General features: G+C 47.5%; 1 protein-coding gene across 2 annotated transcripts in view; it reads right to left on the minus strand.

Annotated features, from left to right (window-relative positions):
- Positions 1 to 568: 568 nt before the first annotated feature.
- CCS (copper chaperone for superoxide dismutase) overlaps positions 569 to 24,037 on the minus strand; it is a 29,017-nt gene continuing 5,548 nt past the window's right edge. Inside the window, exons 3-8 of one of the 2 annotated variants that reach the window (XM_004463621.4) lie at positions 23,613 to 23,750; positions 23,232 to 23,409; positions 22,615 to 22,675; positions 18,915 to 18,992; positions 18,740 to 18,843; positions 18,274 to 18,623 (exon numbers count right to left, since the gene is read on the minus strand). In XM_004463621.4, the coding sequence (XP_004463678.1) occupies positions 18,470 to 18,623; positions 18,740 to 18,843; positions 18,915 to 18,992; positions 22,615 to 22,675; positions 23,232 to 23,409; positions 23,613 to 23,750 (713 nt within the window). In that variant the 3' untranslated portion in view covers positions 18,274 to 18,469. Of the gene's footprint in view, positions 3,035 to 18,273; positions 18,624 to 18,739; positions 18,844 to 18,914; positions 18,993 to 22,614; positions 22,676 to 23,231; positions 23,410 to 23,612; positions 23,751 to 24,037 lie in introns of those variants that run through there. The other variant, XM_004463622.4, reaches the window with a different exon arrangement.

A 24,037-nucleotide genomic window follows, 5' to 3' on the forward strand; every position in this document is an offset into this window, starting at 1 on the left:
TCAATTTGTTTTTCGTTTTAATTTATTTTCTTTGTGTTGGCTCATTTCAATTTGGACTAGCCATATTTCAAGAGTCAGTAGCCATGGCCGCCATATTGATCAGCGCAGATCTAACCTTCCCCCCGAAATGGCCTTTAGCTCCAGGAAGGCCATTCTTTGGAAAAACAGAGCTTCAACCTTTGGCATGCATCTGATTTTTAAAAATAGCCCAGTGTTATTCAGAGCCAAATCTGGAGGATGAGGGTGAGGCAGGCAGACCAAGCTCAGAAATATCTATTAACAAGTAGTATCAAAGCTGCAAAAGATTCTTCAAGACCAGCCAGACCAGGCCAGCGCTGTCATTCTATACCTGAGGAATGGAAGAAGGAAGGGGATTGCCCACCTGGAACACAAGCTGGTAGCAGAGGTAGGAGTAGCTCAGGGCTCTTTCCATGACCCCACAGCAAGGAGTCAGAACGTCCTGTGAATCATGGCATCCCAATCTGCCATCTTTCTGAAGCTGAGCAAGGTTCTTCACATTTCTGAGCCTCACTGTCCTCAATTATAAAATAACTACCTTACCACAATATTTTTTGTTTGTTCTTTAATTGAAGAATAATTTTACATACAGTGAAAAATCCTCTTTTTTGTGTACATTTCTTTGAGTGTTGACAAATGTATGCAGTCATGTACCCACAGCCACAATCAAGATGTAGAACAGCTTCAACCCCTAAAAATTTCCCTCATGCTCCTTTGCAGTCAACCACCCATTCTCACCCCTGCTCTTTCATTATAGTTTTGCCTTTTCTAGGATGTCCTATAAAGGTAGTCATATAGTATGTAGCTTTTTTGATGCAGCAAAGCCAGGAGTTCTGAACCACAGAAACATCCAAGTCGGCACTTGGAGAGGCAGAGGAACAGATTTATTATGCGCGGGCCCAGAGAAGAGTAAATCTCCGAATTCTGAGCCCTGTTTTTCAGTTTTCATAGGTTTATATAGGACTTTATGTGGGATCAGCATGACTTTTGCTCATTGGCTAAGATGTTGCTAGGCAAAATTTTGCAAGGGGGGTTACAGAAGCAGACGGCAGGTGCAAGGCCATGTTTTTGTGGGCTGATTTACAGAAGCAGGGGCAGGAGTCGTTCATTTGATATTCTCCTGCAAGGCCATGTTCTCACAGGCTGATTTACAGAAGCGGGGGCAGGAGTGGCTCATTAGATACTTTTGCAAGGTTGTGCTTTTTATTTCTCAACGTTTTGAGTCTGACTCCTTTCATTTAGTATAATACATCGGACGTGCAGTCAATGTTGCTGCCTCTATCAGCAGCTCCTTTTTTATCGCTGAATTACATTGTACATAAGTACCTCGTTTGTTTTTCCAAAACCCAGTTGAAGGACATCTGTTAGTCATGATGAATAAAACTGATATAAACATTCACGTACTGGTACTTATGCAAACAGAAGTTGTTGTTTCTCTTGGTAAATACCTATGAACTATGTACAAGGTCATTTTGAGAATTACATGGGATGATACTATAAAAGTGTTTAGCACCATACGAGGCACATAGCAAGAAATTTTAAAAATGATGCTATTAGAAAATTTTGCTACAAAATTTAGTACAAGTCAAGTGAAAAAAATACATATGTGAATAACATCCCAACTAGAATTTTACTGAGCATTTTGATCTGCCAAGCATTCTTCTAGTTTCTGGAACAATATTCATTTAGATTTATAAGGTCCTTCATGTGTTTAAAAACAAAAATAAATAGTATCTCTCTAGCATACCTCATACCCACAATTTGACCCATTTCTCTGGTAATCTTAAACCCCTCTCCCATGCTGTAACCCAGGAAAGTTTTCTGAAGGGTCAATGACAATAGATATTTTGAAACAAGATGGTGGCTGTACTGAAGAATAGAAAGATGGATACCCCTTATCTCTCTAAAAACCCTTCTTCTTTGTCCTTTTATATGAACAAAGTTTCAGTGAAAGATATATTACATACACTTACTTTTACTGTACCACTTTTCCCAAAGGAACGGACGTAACTTATAATGAAAAGAACTTTTAAGCACACAGTCATTAAAATATAAATTGTAGGTCAAAGTCACAAAAAAAGAAAATATGCTCACAAGCAGCTTTAACGTAGCTATTGTAGTTTCTTAGCCTTTTTTTTTCATTATTGCCCTCTCCAATGGAGTCTTTCTAGACATTTTTTTTAATTTTTTTAAGATTTATTTTTATTTATTTCTCTCCCTTTCACCCCCCCCAATTGTCTGCTCTTTTGTGTCCATTTGCTGTGTGTTCTTCTGTGTCTGCTTGCATTCTTGGCAGCACTGGGAATCTGTGTCTCTTTTTGTTGTATCATCTTGCTGCATCACCTGTGTGTGTGTGTGGCACCACTCCTGGGAGGGCTACGCTTTTTTCACATGGGGTGACTCTCCTTGTGGGGCGCACCCCTGTGTGGTATGGCACTCCTTGCATGTGGCAGCACTGCACGTGGGCCAGCTCACCACGTGGGCCAGGAGGCCCTGGGTTTGAACCCTGGACCTCCTGTATGGTAGGGGGACGCCCCATCAATTGAGTCACATCTACTTCCCGACATTTCTTTTTAATTGCCCCCTCTTTCATTAAACTTTAATACCACAGATAGACTATAAATCTGTTTATTGTCGCTCTTTGGAGGTTCACAAGGCGTTTTAACATCTAAAAATTTTTCGTTTCCCAGGAACCAATTTTCACCCTCTCAGAGTCAATAACACCCCTGTGGACAATGAATGAGTTACTGTGATTGAAAGTTAGATTTATCTTGGGGCTTCCCTGAAACCTAATCAAAAGGAAAACACTCAAGTTTATATCATCCTTATTACTCAATAGTAAGATTGACAAAAATGTAAAGGAAAGTTCTGAGTTACGTTTAGGTTTTGAAACTGCGAGAAGCACATTTATTTAATCCAAGCTTGTAAACAGCAGCATGGGAGATCCAATGGGTCGAGCAGCTATTTCACATTCTAGAGTCCCCCTGGGTTTTTTGTGGTGGAGCAAGGGCTTAGTCTAGGGGGGAAAAGGAAAATAAAATTCAGAAGTCCACTTCAACGTAAACATTATATCGGAAGAGAGGCACACTCACTCACAATAATACTTGGACTGTGTCCCACACTGGCGATATTTAACGGCTCTCCACAAATATGTTGAACTTTGTTCTCAACCTTATCAGACCAATATCCCATTTTTGTAATGTCCCCTTGATAGGCTGTAACAATCAGGTAACCTACCTTCACCCTTCTGTTAAAGTCAGTATAATGCTGTGCCAGTCATTCGAGCTGTTCACTAAATGTTTGGGATCCTCTACTTAAATTATTTTTAAAATAAATTTTTTAGTAGTGAGCTTATAGGTTTACATAAAAATCGGGCAGAGTTTTCATATAGCCATCCTACCCCACCCTCCAAGTCCCCAAGTCCTCTGCTTCTTTTTTTTAAGATTTATTTTTTTATTTCTCTCTCTTTTCCCCTCATTGTCTGCTGTTGTCTGCTCTCTGTGTCCATTTACTGTTTGTTCTTCTGCATCTGCTTGCATTATGCAGCGGCACTGGGAAAGTGCGTCTCTTTTTATTGCGTCATCTTGCTGCGTCAGCTCTCCCTGTGTGTGGTGCCACTCCTGGGTGGGCTGCCCTTTTTCCTCACGTGGGGTGCACTCCTTGCTTGCGGGGCTCCCCTACACGGGGGACACCCTTGCGTGGCATGGCACTCCTTGCACACATCAGCACTGTGCGTGGGCCAGTTCACCACACAGGCCAGGAGGCCCTGGGTTTGAACCCGGGACCTCCCATGTAGTAGGCGGATGCTCTATCAGTTGAGCCACATCTGCTTCCCCAAGTCCTCTGCTTTTGAAGCACATGGTAGGATTTCACTTTGAAGCTAGGCGTGGCCACCGCTTTGGCCAATGAAAAGTTAGCAGAAGCACTGTATGTCACTTCAGGTGGAAAGCTTAAGAAACTGCTCACATTTAGCCAGGATCGCTGCTGCCGATGTCAACCTGGGGCCCTGAAGGACTTCCATGGGAGGAGCCCTTGTCAATCTGCAATTGTGGAGGGTCATTCATTACAGCAGCACCACCTAGCCTATCATGGCTGGTACAAATGCCTTAACTGCACTAAAAAGAACTAAAAACAAAGCCATATCTAATAAAAGAAGATATTTCATATGAAACATTATAATGAAAATGTCATCTGGACAGTTATAAATACAGAACTGATCCAGAGGCATTGCATTGGCAACTCAAATAACACTATTGGCATTAGATAGCACCCTTACCACTGGTGATAGCATTCTCCCAAATGGTGAACAACTCTTGGGGGCTTTCCAAACTAAAGAAAATACAGGGAAATTCAGTGTCTGTTAAAACTATGTCTAAAGCACTTTGTTATTTATAAGTAAAATAATTGGCTTCTAGACTCTGATAATGATAGACAATGTTTTTCACCTATGAGAATATCTGGTGGGACATTTGAAAGTTGTGCAGGTTGTGGGACAGTTCTTCAGTGTGCAGGATTGTCCTGCACATTGCAGATTGGCAGGCTACCCCAGTAGATGCCAGTAGCACCAGAAAAATCTCCTTCATAAACCTCCAAATGTCCTCTAACGGGCAGTACCACATCTGTTAAGAGCCACTGATTGAAAACCAATTTTGTACACTTAACTTGGAGTAAAGTTAACTCAGAATAACTTGACTTTGGGTAAAAACAGTCTCTGTAATAAATCAATCAGATGGGAAAAGTCCTTCTCTTTTTGCAATAATAGAATTTCAGTCACGTAGGCCACAGAACAGAGCTCAGTCAAATCTGTTCATGAGAATTTGGCCTCACTTAATCTTATCAACTTACCAAAAGTTCTTTGGTTTACTAGGTCATTGTAGCAGGCTGACTAATGGCCCCTAAAGATATCCCATCCTAATCCCTGGAACCTGTGACTGTTTTCTGATATGGTAAAGTCTTTGCAGGTATGATTAAGTTAATGCTTTTTGAGATGGGGCAATAATGATGGATTCTGCAGGACCCTAAATGGCATCTCAAGTGTCCTTATCAGAGAGGCAGAGGGAGATAAGAAGGTGACATGACAACAAAGCTGAGACACCTAAAGATGCTGGTCTTAAAGACTGGAGTGATGTGGCCACAAGCCAAGGAACGCTGGCAGTCCCCAGAAGCTGGAAGAGCAAATAACGATTTTCTGCTAGAGCCTCTGGAAGTAGCACAGCCCTGCTGATGTCTTTTTTTTTTTTAAGATTTATTTTTTATTTATTTCACACACACCCCCCCCCCCCATTGTTTGCACTCACTGTGCTCTCTGTGTCTATTCGCCGTGTGCACTGTGTCTGCTCGTCTTCTCTTTAGGAGGCAGTGGGAGCCAAACCTGGGACTTCCCATGTGAGAGAGACCCAACAAACCAGGGAGCAGAGGTGGCTCAGGTGATTGAGTGCCTCTCTCTCACATGTTTATTCTTTCATGACAAAAGAGCTTTTTTAGTTAATTTTTTCTCTCTTTTTTTCCTTTTCAACTTCCTTTCTTCCTGCTTTCTATTGTCACGTGGGAATGTACGAGGATGGGAAGCTCGGAGTTGTGGTACTACCCTGCAACCAAAAGGCGAGGAGGGTGCTAAAAGAAACATACAGACGGTGACAGTGTCCTGGCATCCCCACTGGCCCCTTCTCTGAATACGCAAACCTCCTGGTGGCTTATTCTATGAGCTAATTAAATATCTCGATTGTGTTAGCCACTGCTGGCTCAGCAGCCATTCCCCAACCCCCACCCCCAGTCCCCCCCCTCCACGCCCCCACCCCTGCCTCATCTTCTATTCCACAAACTGGTAGAGATGGTTAAGTGTAACAAAAAGGCCCAACCAGACCTTACACCCAGAACTGGGAACAAGCCGCCCCAGATGCTAATCAAGGCAGGAATTCTCAGTGGCGGGACCTTCCCCCAGGGCAGATAAATACCACACTCAAACAGTATGACTTGTCTCTCTTCCCCGACTGGAAAGGGTGCAAGCAGAGCTGCCATCCACCGATCCCAACCTGGTCAGTTTTGGTGGCAAACGGCCACGATGGGCCCTCTTCCCCTGCTCTTTTGGACCCAGTATGCTGTGTAAGTAACAAAGTGGTCATTTGCTGAAAGTTTCTGTTGTGCCCGAGCCTGTGTTCCCACGACGCACTGTGTGGCCGCTTGCTCCATATCCCCTAGTAGCCAGGACTCCGTTATTTGTAGCAGAACTCATCCTAATACAGAATTCAACAGACAACATCAAGACTGAGAATGCGAACTAGCAACATAATTATGTTACCTAAAAACGTGGAGGTAAATATCAGAGGAAATGGCCAAGGGTTCAAAGTAGTTGCCTCTGGGGAAAACATGGGGCAGAGATTGCTGTTTTCATTCTAAGTCTAGAAGTACTGTTTGACTTTTTAGGTTGTGTGCATGTATTACTATGACAAAAATAAAAATTAAATGTAAAATACTTTGTAAAGCTTAGTGAAAATTTAAAAATATATCTACAGGGTGCAAATGGTATGTGAAAAACCTTTGAATTTAATTTTTGAAGTGATCTACTGGTCTCCTCATTAAACAAGAGAAGACTGAAAAACATTGACATTCTGCTGACCTTAGAATCTCAGGAGCAAAGTGACCAGAAAGATGGGAAAGTCCTTATTTAAATGATTACCAGGAAGCAGGAGGAAACTTCCTGAGGTAGTTGCAGTCTTTTTAACACTGAATGAATGAACAATAATAATAGTTAATATTGAGCAGTTACAAATTTGCCAGGTTCTAGTCTTTGCATGCATGGACAAATCTTTAATCATCACAACACACGTATGGGGTTGAAACTGTTGGAATACCCATATTACAGAGGGGATGAGACCCACAGAGATGGAGGCACAGAGATGTTGCCCAAGTTTCACAGCTAGAAAATAGTGGGCTTGGGATTTGAACCCAGAGCCTAGCTCATCACCACTAAGCTTTCCAGCAAAAATGCATGAGCAAGAATGATTAACAAAGATGCCCACACAGAGAACAAAAGTGTGGCTTTGATGACACTAACGAGGAGTTCATTCATTAAGTAAAGATGTTCACTTGTGGCAAACACTCTTTAGACCCAGAATAAAATTTGTCAGAATAAAAACGTCTTTATGATCATGGCCAACAGAGGAAGGAGGGAGGGGAAGGAGGGGAGAGAGGGAGGGAGGAAAAGGGGGAAAAAAGGAAGAAAGAAAAAGAAAAGTCAACTTCTAATAGATTTGTTGGATTTAATTTAATTTGATTTGATTTAATCTAATCTAATGGTGAATAAAACTGATAGGGAGTTACCACTTTGAATTGCCCAAATCAGGATATAAAGTTAAGAGATTATGGAAACATACCTTATAGGCTTAATTTTAATTTAGGGGTCATGGTTATAAAACCAATGTCAACTGTAGGGTTTGGCCTTTGAGTTCTCTGTAGGGGACCCAGCAGGTATATTGTGCCCTTGACATCTGCAGCCCCAAAGACAAGGTGCCCTGGATAACCCCAACTTCTTTAAACTGATAAAAAGTGTTCCCTAAATGGGTAATTTTTTAAAAAGATTTATTTTATTTATTTATTCTCCCTACCCCTCTCATTATTTGATATCGCTGTCGGCTCTCTGTGTCAATTCACTGTGTGCTCTCTGTGTCTGCTCATCTTCTCTTTAGGAGGCAATGGGAACTGAACCTGGGACCTCCCATGTAGAAGAGAGGCTCTCAATTGTTTGAGCCACCTCGACTCCCTGGTTTGTTGTGTCTCTCATTGTCTTTCCTCTCTGTGTCTCTTTGTTGTAGCATCTTATTGCGTCAGCCTGCCCATTGCACCAGCTTGCCTTCTCCAGGAGGCAGCAGAAACTGAATCAGGGACCTCCCGTGTGGTAGACGGAAGCCCGATAGCTTGAGTCACATCCGCTTCACAAAGGGTAATGCTTTTTAATCTTGGAAAGGTTTAGAATAAAAAATGACAAAGTAAATGAAACTCATAGTAGTAATCATTTTAGGTTCAGGAGTAGGTTCTTGTTGCATTTGGGGAAATATAAATCTGTTTAGTATTTAAAATGTGTAATGAAGATGAAATAAAAAATGTGTAATGTTCAAGAAATTTTGACATATTAGAGAATTTGACAGATCAAGGTTTTTTCCTAATTTAAAAAATATAAGAAATTGATTTTAGATGCTAAAATCAGTGGACAAAGTTTGAAGAGAAATAGTATTGGCATAGTCTTAAAATATCTCCCCACAAGATGTTTATTAATTGCAAAGGGAAAAATAATGTTACAGTAGAGAAATCCACGTTAACCAAGTGATGATGGTTGGTCATGCCAGTAATGAGACTCGTGGACAGTGTGTACTGAGAAGGGCCCAAACAGCTCTTCAGTGGTCTTCTTGCCAAAATGCAAAACCTCAATCTAATCATGAGAACACTCAGACCAACCCAAATGGAAAGGCATTCCTTGGAGTTACTGACCAGTATGGTCAGAAGGATCAAGGTTGTGAAAAAGAAGGAAAGGTCGCTGATTGGAAGAGACAAAGGAGCCACGGCTAGAAGCAGTGTGGGACCCTGACATGGACCCCAAAACAGGAAGAGAACGGTAGTGGAAAAACTGATGAAATGTGAATAATATGTGCAGTTTAGTTAGTACTCATATGTTACTGTTAATTGTTTTTGATAATTGCACTATACTTTTATAAACATTAGGCGGAGCTGGGTGAAGGATATAGTGAACTCTCGCTCTCTCCTACTTCTTCCATGTAAATAATTTTTTTATAGTGAAACATAATTCACACACCATAAAATTCACCTTATGCTAAGAAATTGACAGAGAGGGGCCAACCACACCTGCAGTCTTAGGTGGACCAACCATGTGATTAGCTATGTCACATCAGTCACCTCCTCAACCTTCGGCAGTGCAACCACTTGGACATTGATTCTATCAATTACGCCTACGTAATGAGATCCTGTATAAACTTGAGACCCCAGCAGCCACAATGAGCTTCCACAGTTGAGGAAAAAAACAGCTGCTGTACCTGGAGGGTGACACGTCCTAACTCCAAGTAAAGAGGACAGAGGAACTTGCATGGGAGACCCTCCTTGACTTCATCCTATGCATCTCTTCTCTTGGCTTCTTAATTGTATCCTTTAATTATAACATAATTATAACTGTAAGTATAGCACGTCCAGGAAGTTCTAGGTCATTCTGGCAAATTATCGAACCCAAGGGGGTGGTGAGAACTCCTAAATTTGTAGAAAGTTATCCAGAAGCGCCAATGACTGGGAACTCAAATTTACAACTGGTGCTTGGAGGACAATTTTGTAGAGGGTCACCCTTAGCCTGTGAGGTCCAAACTCCATGTAGAGTCAGAGTTGAATTGATTGATTACTGTAGTATTTACACTTGATGTTAGAAGATGTGCAGTTGAATTGAAAGAAGTTTTTTTTTTAAAGATTTATTTTTATTTATTTCTCTCTCCTTCCCCTTCGTTGTCTGTTCTCTGTGTCCATTTTGCTGTGTGTTCTTTTTTTTCTGCTTCTGTTGTTGTCAGCGGCACGGGAATCTGTGTCTCTTTTTGTTGCGTCATCTTGCTGCGTCAGCTCTCCGTGTGTGCAGTGCCATTTTTGGGCAGGCTGCACTTTCTTTCGCGCTGGGCAGCTCTCCTTACGGGGCGCACTCCTTGCGCATGGGGCTCCCCTACGCGGGGGACACCCCTGCGTGGCAGGGCACTCCTTGCGCGCATCAGCACTGCGCATGGGCCAGCTCCACACAGGTCGAGGAGGCCCGGGGTTTGAACCGCGGACCTCCCATGTGGTAGATGGACACCCTAACCACTGGGTCAAGTCCGCTTCCCGATAGAAGGTTTTTGATAACCATTATGGTTGGTGTCAGAGAAGTGGAAGTTCCTGGAATGACCCTGACTCACTAAAATATGTGGTTTGGGAAGAGAGAGGATGAATGAGTGGGAAATGAAAAACCTTTGATTCCTGGGTGACCATAAGGATCACTCATGGTATCAAACAGTAGCTGTGTAGTAACCAATTACTAAAAATAAGAGTGGCCAATGGCATTTAGAAATGGCGGTAGACCCAACTCCTGAGTAGTTAGCTCACTGGATATGTAAGGAAATGCAAAGTAATAAGAAAAAAGTGAAATATGCAATACCTTGGTTATCGTTATCTATAATAGATAACATGAAAGTAACAGAGTGTTGGGGCAGGTCATAAAGTTGAACCAAATTTAAGATTTTGGTAGGTCTGAGCTTTGACCCCAGGACACCAAGAAGGTCATTGAGATGGAAGAAGGGCAAAACCAAGAAAATACTAAAACTAGGGGGAATAGTGTGAGGGAATGTCTAATTTTGTGGCTCAGTATCATTAACTTCCTGAACAACGTTTACTAGAATGGATTGTATGGATGACTAATTTAGGGGCAGTATCTTTGGTTTCAAATACTGAAGAATGAAAGTGCATCTTGGGGTGGATGCAGGAGCCACAGCTCTCTACTGGACAAGCACATGGCTGTCCATGATCCAGATGCAGCAGGTTGTTCCCAATGGAACAGCTAGCCTGGTGGACTGGATCAGGGCTGCTGGAAAGTTTGTTTACCCTGAGAAGGGAGATTGTCCTGTTCCTCCTATACATACCAGGTGGAATTCCCCAGATGAAGTGGCTGATACGCATCCTATGCAAGCTCTACTGGATTGGCTTTACAATGATGGGCACAGTAAGCCACTGAAGATGCCCCTTCCCCAGGACATGGTAAAAGCCTTACTGCTGCACAATAGAGCAACAGTCCAAGAAGCTTTATTGGATTTGCTCAGCTTATCCTCATTTTACAAATGCTCAGAAAATTAGACTAATTCACACAAAAATGGAGAAAGACAGAGGAGAGTCAAAGAACTCATCCCAACAGGGTGAAAATTTTTAGATGGCTCTTAAGGAATGGGAAGAATAATATGAAGGCAGAGGGAGAGATGGGAGTGATGCATCTACAAATCAGGGAGCACCAGGATTGCTAGCAGATACCAGAAGCTGGAATAGGTAAGGAAAGATTCTCCCCTATAAGTTTCAGAGAGAGCGTGGACCTTGCGTTTGGACTGCTAGCCTCTAGAACTATGAGACAACAAATGGCTGTTGTTTTAAGCCATCCAGTTGTGGTGTCTTGTTACAGCCACCCTAGAAAACTAATACACACATCCCTAAAAAAAGGTATGCAAATACTTCATTGACCTCTAGAGCAGTGATTGATTTCCCATTAACAGTGTGTCCAAAAGTATATTCAATAGAAATTTTTCTTTAACGTATAAAGTGTTCAAAGGGAAAAGTTGTTCTAAGATACATCAAATTTATGATAACTGTGTTAAACACACTTAACCTCATAGTTTTGTTAAATTTCTCAGAGGCCTTGTATGAAAGTGGCTTAAAGGGAAAGGCTAAGATCACATCTATTACTAAAAGGAAAGGTAAAAAAATGTAACAAGGGGGAAGCAGATTTGGCTCAATGGATAGAGCATCTGCCTACCACATGGGAGGTCCAGGGTTCAAACCCAGGGCCTGCTGGCCCACTTGCAGTGCTGATGCGCGCAAGGAGTGCTGTGCCATGCAGGGGTGTCCCCCTTGTAGGTGAGCCCCACACACACAAGGAGTGAACCCTGTAAGGAGAACCACCCCATGCGAAAAAAGTGCAACCTGCCTAGGAGTGGCGCCCCACACATGGAGAGATGACGCAACAAAAAAGAGACACAGATTCCTGATGCTGCTGACAAGAATACAAATGGGCACAGAAGAACACACAACGAAGGATACAGAAAGCAGACAACTGGGGGGTGGAGGGGAGAGAAATAAATAAAAAATAAATCTTAACAACAACAAAAAATGTAACATGGGACTGTATAGCATAGTGAAATCACAAGTGAAATATGAATATGGGTGAAATTGCATATATAAGACCGTTTTTCTTTGCAACTGAACAAATGTATGTTAATACTATAAGAATGTTAATAACAGATTTTAAAAACCCCACAAAACATTATGCTAAGTGAAAGAACCAGACACAAAGACAATATATTTGATTATTCCATTTATATAAAATGTAAATATAAATCAATTTGTAAAGATGAAATTAGCTTAGTGGTTATGTAGGGGTGGGAAGGACTGCTAAGGGGTGTCGAGTTTTTCTTTTTGAACTAATGAAATTATTCTAAAATTTTTTGTGGCGATGAAGGCACAGCACTGTCATTATACTAAAAGCTATTGATTCATACGGTATGTGAATATATCTCAATAAAACTGCTTAATAAATAAGTAATTGTGCAAGAATTGCCAGAAATAGCAGACTATGTTCAGCAGGGGAAGCATAGAGAGATTGGGAGGTGAAGAATTTTCTTGTTTGTTTTTTGTTTATTATTATTATTGAAATAATGAAAATACTCTAATCATGATTGACGTGATGAAGGCATAACTATGTGATTATACAAATGCCATTGATGGTACACTTTGATGAATTTTATGTTTAATTAATATGCATCAATAAAATTGATTTGTTAAAAAAAAGAAATGGAAAAAATAAAGTGGACATTGATGGGGTTGAAACCATCTTATTGCAGCACTATGGGAGACTGGGGAGACCAATGAGCCCCTGCTGGCCCCCTCCCACCCAACATTAAGGAGTCTTAAACAAGTCTGTTCTATTTACCCCAGTGTGGAAAAATTTTAAAAACCAGAAGGCAAAGAGGTTGAGAACCTGGGACCTAGACCCGCCGGAGGCAGCCGTCCAGCAGCTGAGTTAAGATGAGTGCCTGAAGTAACAGGGTCCCTTGGCTCACCACCCACCTGGGGACCCCCAGGCTGTGTGCAGGTGAGGTCATATGGTCAGAGGGTGGGAAAAAGAAGCGCTTCTGGTAAGGAAGTGCCGTGCACCAACGACACCCAAATCTGCTGGTGAGGCCCCAGCAGGGGCCACCGTGAGAGTGGGAACACGTACGCTCCAGTGGCCGAGGGGATTATGGAAATTGGCATACTTGAGTGGGCGCTATGTGAGGTGGTCATGTCCTTCGCCTGAATGTTTAATGGGATTGGATATTGGGTCTGACGGCGGAACATTTCCCCTATCGAGTATTGTAAAACCAAAACTTGTTGGTGAAGTCCAAAGGGGGCTCTGATTAGATTGGGAAAATATAGGAATGCAACATTTGATGGGAGTGAGGTGGAAATTCTGAACAGACTTTATGTGGAGCGGGAGTGTCTCCCTTACTTGGATGCATTATGGGGATGGACGTTGGGTCTCCCTGGGAACGTTTCCCCTACCTCGTATTGTAAAACAGAAGGCATGTAAATCTGCCCTTCCACTGACATTAATTGGAAATGCTAAAAGGGAACCGACAAGATTGCCTGAGTTGTACAGAACAGAAGCTTGTGTGCTGCTTGGACACATTTCCCGGACTCTAGCCCTGCTTGGAGCATAGATGGTGGCTGATGGGAAGAGCTTGTGAGGACCTTCCAGTGACAACTGCTGGGACAGAACATTTCCATTTGAGAGATAGTAGTTGAAGGATATGAGATTATCTCGAAACAGGAAGTACCCATCATATCTTGGGTGATGTTGGAGGTATGCTCTAATGGGGAGGGCAATGCCCAGGAGAGTTGCAATTTCTTGGGGAAATGGTTTCTTCAGGAACTTGCTCCCAGGGGACCGCAGGGAGGGCTTCACCAATAGGGAGCCTCTTTTCCCTTAGGGCCAGTTTTGGAACCATCCGAGGAGCTACCAGACCCTATTGGCACATGGACGGGACCCTGTGAACAGCTCTCAACTCACCAACAAAGAGCTACTTGGTTTATGGATGGCGTTGCAAGGTGACTGGACAGCATCCTGTTCGGAAGACCGTGGCACTGAGACCAGTAGATGGAAAGACTCCGATTGGAGAAAATCAATCAGCTCCATGGGCTGAAGGTCAATGAGCTGAACTGCAAGCTCTGTGCCTGGATGTTTGGGTTTTTGCAGAGTCCTGGTCAGTGGCCATTGGCCTGGGCAGTATGGTCAGGCAGAAGGGCAAAGGAAAACTGGCCTACCAAAGGGATGCCCACAGGGGCACAGCCCTACAGAAATCTCCGGAAATTGGAGGAGTGCATTAAAGTAGGATGTCCCTGCCTATCGAAGGATGGGAAGGGGATTGGGACCGGCGAGTGGGCATCCTGGTGTGCTCGTGGAAGTGGCCACCTTGGTCCATGAAATGAGTGGATCTCAGCAATGCAGAGATTGGCTGAATCTAGACATAATCCTCTTACACCCTCTGGGGCCCAAAATACCAGTAAGGGAGAGCGAGTGAGGTTCAATGGTTGAGTGCTGAGCGCTTGCTTCCCATGTACGAGGTCCCGGGTTCAATCCCTGATACCAATTTTTAAAAAAAGGCCAGTAAGATTTATTCTGACTGCCAGCCAGACAAACAGGGATTGTAGCTGGTTATAGGGCAGATTCCTAGAAAGGAAAGCCCTGCACATAGCGGGCAGATTGGACCAAGGTTGGTTCCCCCGGAGGCTACAAATGGGTCCTGCCAAGAATTGGCACTTAACTCTGAACTGGGCTTTGCTGACCTGCTGGTCAATGCCAATGTTCAAAACCTTGAAAAGAACTGGCACAGAGGATACTGCACCAATTTGGATGGCTGAGTCACGCTCCTTCTGACCAAGGAAAACACTTTATCCTCAGAGTAGTGATTTCCTCGAGAATTGGAACGCGCAATTGAAACATCGGTTGTCTAAAGCAGGGGCAAATAAAGGCATGAAGGGCTGGCTTGCAGGCCCGCACGAGTGTGGGCTCACACTCAACATGAGGGCGGCCAGGGGAGGGCCCCGACTAGAAAGACTCCTCCACTTTCCTGGGGATCTGGGAGAAAAGGGAGTGGGGAGATGCTGGTACGACTGTACAATTCTTTGCCCATCGCCTCAACTTTCCTTTTTTTTTTCAAAGTTTTTTTTTCTAAAGATTTTGTTTTATTTATTTCTCTCTCCTTCCCCCTCCCATCTGCTCTCTGTTTCGACTTGCTGTGTGTTCTTCTGTGTCCACTTGCATTCTTATCAGGCAGCACCAGGAATGTCTCTTTTTGTTGTGTCATCTTGTGTCAGCAATCCATGTGTTTGGCGCCACTCCTAGGTGGGCTGCGCTTTTTATGCGAGGCAGCTCTCCTTGCGGGGTCCACTCCTTGCGTATGGGCCACCCCTAAATGGGGGGATCCCCTGCATGGCACGGCACTCCTTGTGCTCATCAGCACTGTGCGTGGGCCAGCTTGCCACACGGGCCAGGAGGCCCTGGATTTGAACCCTGTACCCTCCTATATGGTAGGCGGACGCGCAATCATTTGAGCCACATCCACTTCCCTCAACTTTCCTTTCTCCTGTCTCTTGCAGTGGTCCCTGGAGCAGGCCTGCAATCTCAAGTGCTGGAAGCAAGGGTGATTCTTAAGCACAAACCTGTAACCAGACTTAAATCTTCCTTAGGTTTCCTAGGAGCTTGATGGGAGGGATTGTGTCTTCATCCTATCTGCCCACACCCGGAATGACAGTGAATACTGCTGTGTCACTTAGTGGTTGACATAACCCACTAGCTCTGTGCCTGTGTAACCCTGCCCTATGGGAATGGGAGCAGACTGAGGGCAGGCACTTGCTAGACTAGCCTTGTGGCTGGCAATCTGGATCAGCACAGTGGTCAAACCTAAAGGCCCGTCCAAAGTGCAAAAGTTTGGATAAATATAGATGACAAAGGTAGAGGAGATATAATAGCTGGTGAGGGTAAAGGAATGAATAAGTGGGTTCTGAAATCTAATATTATATTAAAACCTCAAGAGAGGCTCAGTGCAAGAGGATGTTATTTCTCCTAGCTCAATTATGTCAGATGCCTGAAAGGGTGAACCATAGATTGCTGAGGCCACGCCTGCTTTTGGAACCTGGCAGGATCCAGTGAAGACCTACAAACCTGAGCAGCCTGCCCCTGGGGACATTTTGGTCACACCATCTGACAATGGACTAGATACGAGATTTTTTTTTTTAAACCCACTTCTTTCTCTCCCCTTACCTACCCCTCCAGTTGTCTGCTGTGTCCATTTGCTGTGTGTTCTGTGCCCGCTTGTACTCTTGTCAGTGGCACTGAGAATCTGTATCTCTTTTCATTGTGTCATCTTGCTGCATCAGCGCTGTGTGTGTGTGGCACCACTCCTGGGCAGGTTGCAGTTTCTTCACGCGGGGCGGCTCTTCTTGCGTGTGGGGCTCCCCTACATGGGGGCACCCCTGTGTGGCAGGGCACTCCTTGCGCGCATCAGCACTGTGTGTGGTCCAGCTCACCACACCGGTCAGGAGGCCCTGGGTTTGAACCCTGGACCTCCCATGTGGTAGGCGGATGCTCTATCAGTTGAGCCAAATCCACTTCCCTGGACACAAGATTAATGACTGGATGAGATAAAGGAAATCATGGCCAAAAAACAGGGGGTGCCTTCAGGATAATGGGAAAAAAAAGTGGCTGTTCTTTCTCCTCAGTCCTGAAGGAGAAACCTTTGAAGCTTTAAATTAAAGGAATTAAAGGGGGAAGTTTTTTGGGGTTGGAGAATGGTCCTGATGGGGGTACAAAGGGCCTGAAATTTGGCAAAGGTTTTCAAACTCTGGCCCCTTAGCCCCAGGGCTTCCGGGAAGCCCCTGGCCAGGACTGAGCAGCTGTGGCGGATGTTGATTTGTTTTACAGGTGGGGCTTCAAGATGTTTTCACAGTGTTCTGTGATTTTTTTTTTAAGTTGAAAACCACCTGGCTAAGAATACAGAGAGGGAAAAGCTGGGGGGGATCTTGGTCCCTTAAGGAAGGAAACGGTCATAGGGGTTGGCAAGGAGTTTAGCCATAAAAGGGTTAAGTCCACCTACAATCCCGGACTGCAGGTGAGTGGAGGTCAGGGGCTGCTGGTGGGCAGAGTCCAGGGGTCCAGTGGGGGAGAGCCCGGGCCCTGGCATACCAGGATGAGGCTTTCCTGGAACCAAGGGGGGTGGGGAAACCGTAGCCTAGTTTTGGTGAGCAAAGCCAGGGTCCAAGGGTTGGGCTGGAGGTGGAGCCGGCAGCCCTGGAGGGGGCGTGGGGCCTGGGGAACTGGAGCAGAGCCCGCGGGGTGTAACCCCCCAGCCAGCTTCCAAGCCAGAGGAGCCAAGTTTGACTCCCGTCAGCAGCTTCTTGGTGGATGAGTAAGCCTGACAGCCCGGGGGTGGCGCTGGGGAGGGTGAGGAACAGATCGGGAGAGGGAGGCCCTGGATCTGGGGCCACTCCCGAGAAGGGAGCTCTGCTGGGGCTGCCTCCAGGGGCCGCATTTGGCCTCAGCCTTAACGACCCATGGGCCAGGCCCTGGGCCAAGCACTTTATTTTTTAAAGATTTATTTTTTATTTATTCTCTCCCATTCCCCGCCCCGCTCCCCACCATTGTCTGCTCTCTGTGTCCACTCGCTGTGTGTTCTTCTGTGTCCGCTTATATTCTTGTCAGCGGCATCGGGAATCTGTGTCTCTTTTCGTTGCGTCATCTTGCTGCGTCAGATCTCTGTGTGTGTGGTGCCATTCTTGGGTGGGTTGCGCTTTTGTGTGTGTGTGTGCTGGGGGGCACACTCCTTGTGCGTGGGGCTCCCCTATGTGGGGGACCCCACTGCATGGCACAGCACTCCTTGTGCGCATCAGCACTGCACGTGGCCCAGCTCACCACCCAGGTCAGGAGGCCCTGGGTTTGAACCCTGGACCTCCCATGTAGTAGGCGGATGCTCTATCCGTTGAGTCAAATCCACTTCCCAAGGCCAAGCACTTTAAATACTAGATTAAGATTCTTGTACTTGTGAGGAAGAAAAGGGAATGCATTGGGAGAATACGGGGTGTCTCCTGAAACCCAGCACAGAAGGCAGCCAGCTTCTGGAAAAGCCTCCAGAGCACCTGGAATTCCCCAGCACCTTTTGGTTTCTCTGCATCGGCCTTCTTCCTAGGCTTTTCCTGATACTCAGCGGACAGGCAGGGAGAAGAGGGTCGCCCGTCGTTCCCATTTACCCAGGCTGCAGGACCGATGCCAGAAGCAAATCTGGTTTCCCTTGAATGTCTTGGGGCAGGGACTTTTTGGCCCAGCCCGGGTCAGGTGTCTGTTTTGGGTCCAATCAGCCACAGTGAGGGGAAGGGGCAGGTGACCAATAGAAATATGATTCCTGTCACCTTTCATGTAACCTGAGGATGATAATGGAGGCAGGGTAGTGTGGAATCCAGGTTTATAAAGCTCCATAGGAAAATAAGACTTTAATTTGCCCAGAGCATATTGCAGCAACCCCTTCCCACCCCAGGCCCTCATTCTCCCAGGACCAGGCAAGCAGGGCCTCCCCCTGCTCCTTCCGGAGAGGGAAGTGCTTGGCTGGGAGGACAGAAACAGACCCAAGGCCAAGGCCAGTGCTCAGAGGTGGGCAGGGGCTTGGGGCGGCCCCTTCCGTCCCTCGCCAGCAATGGGCCTGCCCCGCTCCTCCCAGATGGTGAGGCCGTCACAGGAGCAGATCTGCTTGGGGTTCTGGAAAAGGCCAGCGGAGCGGGCGATGATGCCACAGGCCAACCTGCGTGTGGAATGTGCAGTGAGGAGCGGGGGCGCCTGGGCCCCTCCAAGACCCCTCCAGGGTGCCGGGTGTGCTGAAGGCAGAGCACAGCCCCCTGCTGGGGTGGTCTCACTCACCTCGCCCCTGAGTTCCCGGTGGTCTTAGATAAGGGATGGCTGCCCCGGCCCAGGTCATCCTCTCCCTCGTCAATGACCAGGCTGCGGCCAATCACGTCCCACACCTTCGAGGGGAAGCAGCACCCTCAGACAGTGGCCCTGTTGGGAAGAGCCCCCACCATGCCCTCCCCCTTACCTTTAGCTGCTCATCCTCTATCCTGAAGACGGCTCGGCCATCAGCGTCAGCTTGGACATTCCCCAGGTCTCCGCGGTGCTGAAAGGAGACCCGGCAGGGAACGGTGATATGGGGCCCAGCTGTGACCTTTAGGGCCCTGGCAGCTGACCCCCCCCTTCCAAAATGGACCCATTTCCTCCTGTGAGTCCGGTCTGGTAGGATCAAGGGGTGGCCTGGGACTCCAAGGAGGCACCAGGAAGCCTGGGCAGGATGACAGAGAGCTGGAAACAGCCAGCAGGCGCCGCTTCCCGAGGCGGCCTCCCCAGCGGAGCAGACCTTCTCCTGGGAGGCAGCTGTTGGGTGCTGCCCCCCAGCCTCAGAAGCTGGCCCTGCTGCTTCCAAGCCCAGTCTCCCGCCTCCTGCTGACGGAGCCCCCTGGCAGGCTTCCGTTCCCTCAGGCTGGCTGCCCTTAGCCGAGGCTGCCTTCCCTACCCGCCATCTCGGCCTTGAGGGACAGAGAAGAAATACCAGGAGCCAAGCGGCTGGCCTTCCTGGTCCCCGGAAGCTGGCTCTGCCCACGTTTTCCCTTGAAGGTAACACATAAGGCCATCACGCATCTACTGAGCACCTGTCCGGGCAAACACTCTCCTAGGCGCCAGGATGGGTAGAGCTAGGTACGGTCACCGCCCCCAAGGAACTCGCAGCATGGGGGGATCAGATAGGGGAGCGGGCTAGTCATTACAAAACACGGTGAGTGGAGCTGTCAGGTTTTGGTGACAGGAGCGTGCTGGTGGGTCAGACATCTGTGCAAACAAATTCTCCCCCCAACCCAACACTTTGGGCAGAAATCGGCTCCTGTGCCCATGGGGCCAGTCCACATGACCTTGCTGCTCAAGAACAAAGTGTGTCACCGTCTGATGGGGCTGATGGGTCATGAGAACTGCCAATTCTGCTTTATCTCGTTTTCCACAGGGACATCTGCTGCTTGCACCTGGCACTTTTCGTTATGCCCTCTGTCGGGGGCTTCAATGGTAGAAAGGTCAAAGAGGGGGAGGTGACACAGAGGGCCGAGAGAGGAGCAGCCCAGACAGGGTGGCCGGGGGCCTAAGCCCGCAGCACACAGGCAGGCAGAACCCAGGGGAGGGCCTGGAATGTCACGCGAAGAGGCTGGGCCAGGTCTGTACCCTTGGGCACTGGGGAGCCACAGAAGGGTCTGGAGCAGGGGCATGGCATGATTCCTCTTTGCTTCAGCACAATCCCTTTAATACGGCATGTGAAGAAGGATTGGACCGGGGAAGGGAGAGAAGAAAGTTTAGAGACCGGTTAGGAGCTGGGAAGGGGCAACCAGGCCTGCATGCTTACTCTCACATTGAACTCAGTTCTGCCTGGGCCAGACCAGCTGCTGAAATCCAGTCATCACAGCAGCCTTGTCCGCTCAGCCACTTGCTCGATTCTTCCCCCGTCTACGTCAAGGACTTGCGTGGAATACAGCTGCTGGCTCCAGTGCCTTCCGATTCCCTGCCTCAGGAGGGCACCGGAACAAAGGCACCAGAAACCTCCATATGAGACTTGGGGAAGCCCCGGATGCTGCTGTTTCATGCTTCGAGGGCCTTGCCTATAATCTCCTCAGGGACACTGGGGGACAGCCACCCCCACTCCCAGCCGCTTCACCTGCCTAATTCCTGCTCCTCTTTCAAGGCTCAGTGAGGCCGATGGCCTCTAAGAGGCTGTATCCACAACCCGACATCATCCCCTCCACTTGAGTGTGGCAGGACCTAGTGTCACTTCCAAGGTTAGGTGACAAAAGGAACATGGCCCTCTCCCACTCGCTGGCTCTGGGGGAAGCCACCTGCCGCATGGTGAGCTGCCCTAGGAGAACCGCACGTGGCAAAGCACTGGTGCCCGGCCAAGAGCCAGCAAGGACCTGAGACCTGCCAACAGCAGCGGGAGCGAGCCTGGAGCTGCCCCAGGTAACAGCAGATGGTCTCAGGAGAGACCCTCGGCCAGATTTCTGACACACAGGAGCTGTGCGATGAGAAGTGCCTGCCGTGTGAGGCCGCTACATTTTTGAAGTAACATGATTCACAGCAGTAGGTGACTAACAGGGTCAGCATAAGCGAGGCACTGACAAATGTGCTCGAGAGAAACGCCTTTCCAACTTCCCCCAGAGGGGAGGAAACGCTTTTGACCAGAAGTGTGACGGCTGTCCAGAGGCAAAGAGATCAGTTACATGAATGTGGAGGCACACACCACAGATGCATTTGTTTTGTGGCAAAGGGTTGCAAACTATACCAAGACAGAAAAAAAAAAAAAGAAAAACATTTGAGTCCCAGGAAAGGGTAAAAAGGAGTCACTGGTTCCCCAGAATCAGGAACCAGAATGGGCTTACCTCCCTGGAGGCAGAAGGGGAGGAGCTAGCAGGTGCTATGTAGACAGGGTAGTGGGACAGGAGAATCACAGGGCCAGAGGGCTGCCTCACAACCTGGCAGGTGGCCCGGAGGAAGAAGTCTCAGTTGGTCTCTAAACATTTCCTGATCGCCACTTTAACAAAGATAAAGCCAGACTCAGTCCCCAACCTTGCAGGCCTGCCAGTAGTAGGACTGTAAAACCCTTTTTGGCCTTCATTAATTTATTTTCACAATCACTGTTCTCTTATGGCTGGAAGTACAGATTTTCCATTCTCTATGGCAATATCCAGTTTAAAAAATAAATCTACCTCAATTACATGGAATGTCTGGATTAGCTTCAAAACAATGGCAGAGAAGGGGCGGGGGTGGAGCTGAAACAGGACTGGCCAGGAGTGGGTAACTGCTGACGCTGGAGGAGAGGGACACGGGGGTTCGTGATCCTGGTTTCTCCACCTTGCAATATGCTTGAAACTTTCCATGATGAATCAAATAATAAAACAACCAAATTTACCTAAGGAAAAATCAAGGCCATTTAAACAAAAAGAGGAGCTAACAGTACAAGTGGTTACACAGATACGGCCGAAATCATGACAGCAGCAAGTGACTTGCTGAAGATGGGGAAACGATTCTCTGGTGAAAATGAAACATCAGGAACGAAGGATGGTAGCGTCAGGGACAGCCTTTTAAGTGCAGCTAAAAGGGTCACCTTCCATACCTTCTCCTTCCCCAGGAAACTCTTCCCCACTGCTCTGGCCCTTCGGGCTGTAACAGGGCCCGCGCTGACTTGCCAGCATCTACTGCAGGCTCCTGCAAGAATTTTCTCACTGCATTGCATCCACGGGTTCTCAGTGGTCTCCCCCGCTGGACTGTGAGCTCCTTGGGGGCAGGCACGGGACTGGGTCGTGTTAGATCCCCAGGGCCTCGATTACAGCAAGTGTCAACGGATGTTTCTAAACTGAACAAAATAAGGTGAGGGGAAGAGTCCACCAAAAAGGAACCCCAGGTGGGGGCAGGGGTGGGGAATGGGGAGTGAATGATGAATAATATAGGTACAGTTTCTGTTTGGGGTGATGGAAAAGTTTTGGGAATGGCTGGTGCGGGTGGTAGACCACATTGTAAACTGATTAACACCACTGAATTGGATACCTGAAAGTGGTTAAAATGGGAAATGTGTGTTGAATATAAATTTTATTATACTAGCAATTTCAAAAAAAGGAATCACACCCCAAGGCCCCTAATTGCTGCCCGCTCTACCTCTGGGAACTTGGGTTCTCGCTCAGTCCAAGCCCGGCCCGGCCCAGGCCAGCACTTACCCTGTCAGGGTCCTGGGGGCCCCCATGAGACGTGCCATCGGGATTAAAGTGGTCCCCACAGCTAAGAAGAAAAGGAAGCAGGTGGGCAGGATAACAGCAGTTCACAGGCTGGTGAGCCACCCTCTTACTTTAAGGCTTGAATCATGTCTCATCCATCCACCCACCCAAAAAACAGGCTCACTCTGTACCGGGCTTTGGGCAGATGGCACAGAGATGAATCAGACATGGTCCCTGTCCTCAAGAAGCTTCTAGTCCAGGGGTGACAAAGATAAGTAAATGGCTAATTGTGCCATGGCATGACGACCAGCACAACACAAGGACCCGTCCTTTCCCACGTGCAGGAGTCACCTTCCATCTCAGAGGCACTAAGTTGTGATGAGCAGGGGCCTCAGGCTCAGACCTTGGTTCAAATCCCTGCTCTACCTCTAGCAAGTCATTTAACCTCTGTGAACCTCAGTCTCCTCATCAGTCAGTTGGGCCTATGTATAGGTGCCTCACAGGGTACTGATGAGGACCAAGTGGGAAAACATGCACAAGGGCTGAATATCGCCCCTGGCACACAGTAGGTGCGCAACTGTGGAATGAGGAAGCCACAAGGTAGATCACAGGCGACTTACCTGGCGCAGTTGCTTGTGAGGTCCCCGTACTCATGGACATGGAGGCCGTGTGGTCCAGGCTCCAGGCCATCGATGGTCCCCTCGACGAGGCAGCGCTGGGGAGTCAGCTGTAGGAAGCGCACCACCCCCTGCACAGGGCCAGGGCCCCCGAGAATGGCCACTGCTGCCCCCAGATTCTCTGCAGGGCATTAGACATTGGCTGGCTCATGCCCTCACCTGTGCCTCAGGAAGGGCACAGCGAGTACCCCCCAGGCCTTTCCTGTCCTCCCCCCACCCCCAAGCCCCTTCGACCCAGAGTCCAAGAATCCACAGCTGGGGTTTCCAGCTCTGGGCCACCTCCCTCCCAGACTGGCCAAGGCCGAATCCGTAGCAGTCACTTACTCCGCAGGCTGCTGCCCATGCCCTTGAGCACCGCCTGCCGCCCCGTGCTCTCCAGGAGGGCCTGCACCTGCTGGCTGGGCAAGGTGGTCTGCACCAGAACCGCCTGGTTCTCCAACTGTACCTCCACGCCCTGGACACCTGGGAGGAGAGAGGGCGGGGGCAGCAGAGGGCTGGGCACCCAGGGGCCACCAACCTTCCCGTGGCTGGAGGTGGCTAGGAAACAGGCTCGCAGGTGCCAGCTCTCACACTCTCTGGCTGGAACCTTGAGCCTGCCCTGAACCTGAGTCTATTGATATAGAAGGTAGAGAGAACACTGCCTTGCTGCCAGCATTGATGTGTCTAAGTTGGAAACAGTGCAAATGTCCATCGGGGGGTGAGTGGATAAATGAAATGGGGTCTGTCCATACAACAGAATATTATTCAAG

Source organism: Dasypus novemcinctus, chromosome 10, assembly GCF_030445035.2.
Source record: "Dasypus novemcinctus isolate mDasNov1 chromosome 10, mDasNov1.1.hap2, whole genome shotgun sequence".
NCBI lineage: Eukaryota > Metazoa > Chordata > Mammalia > Cingulata > Dasypodidae > Dasypus > Dasypus novemcinctus.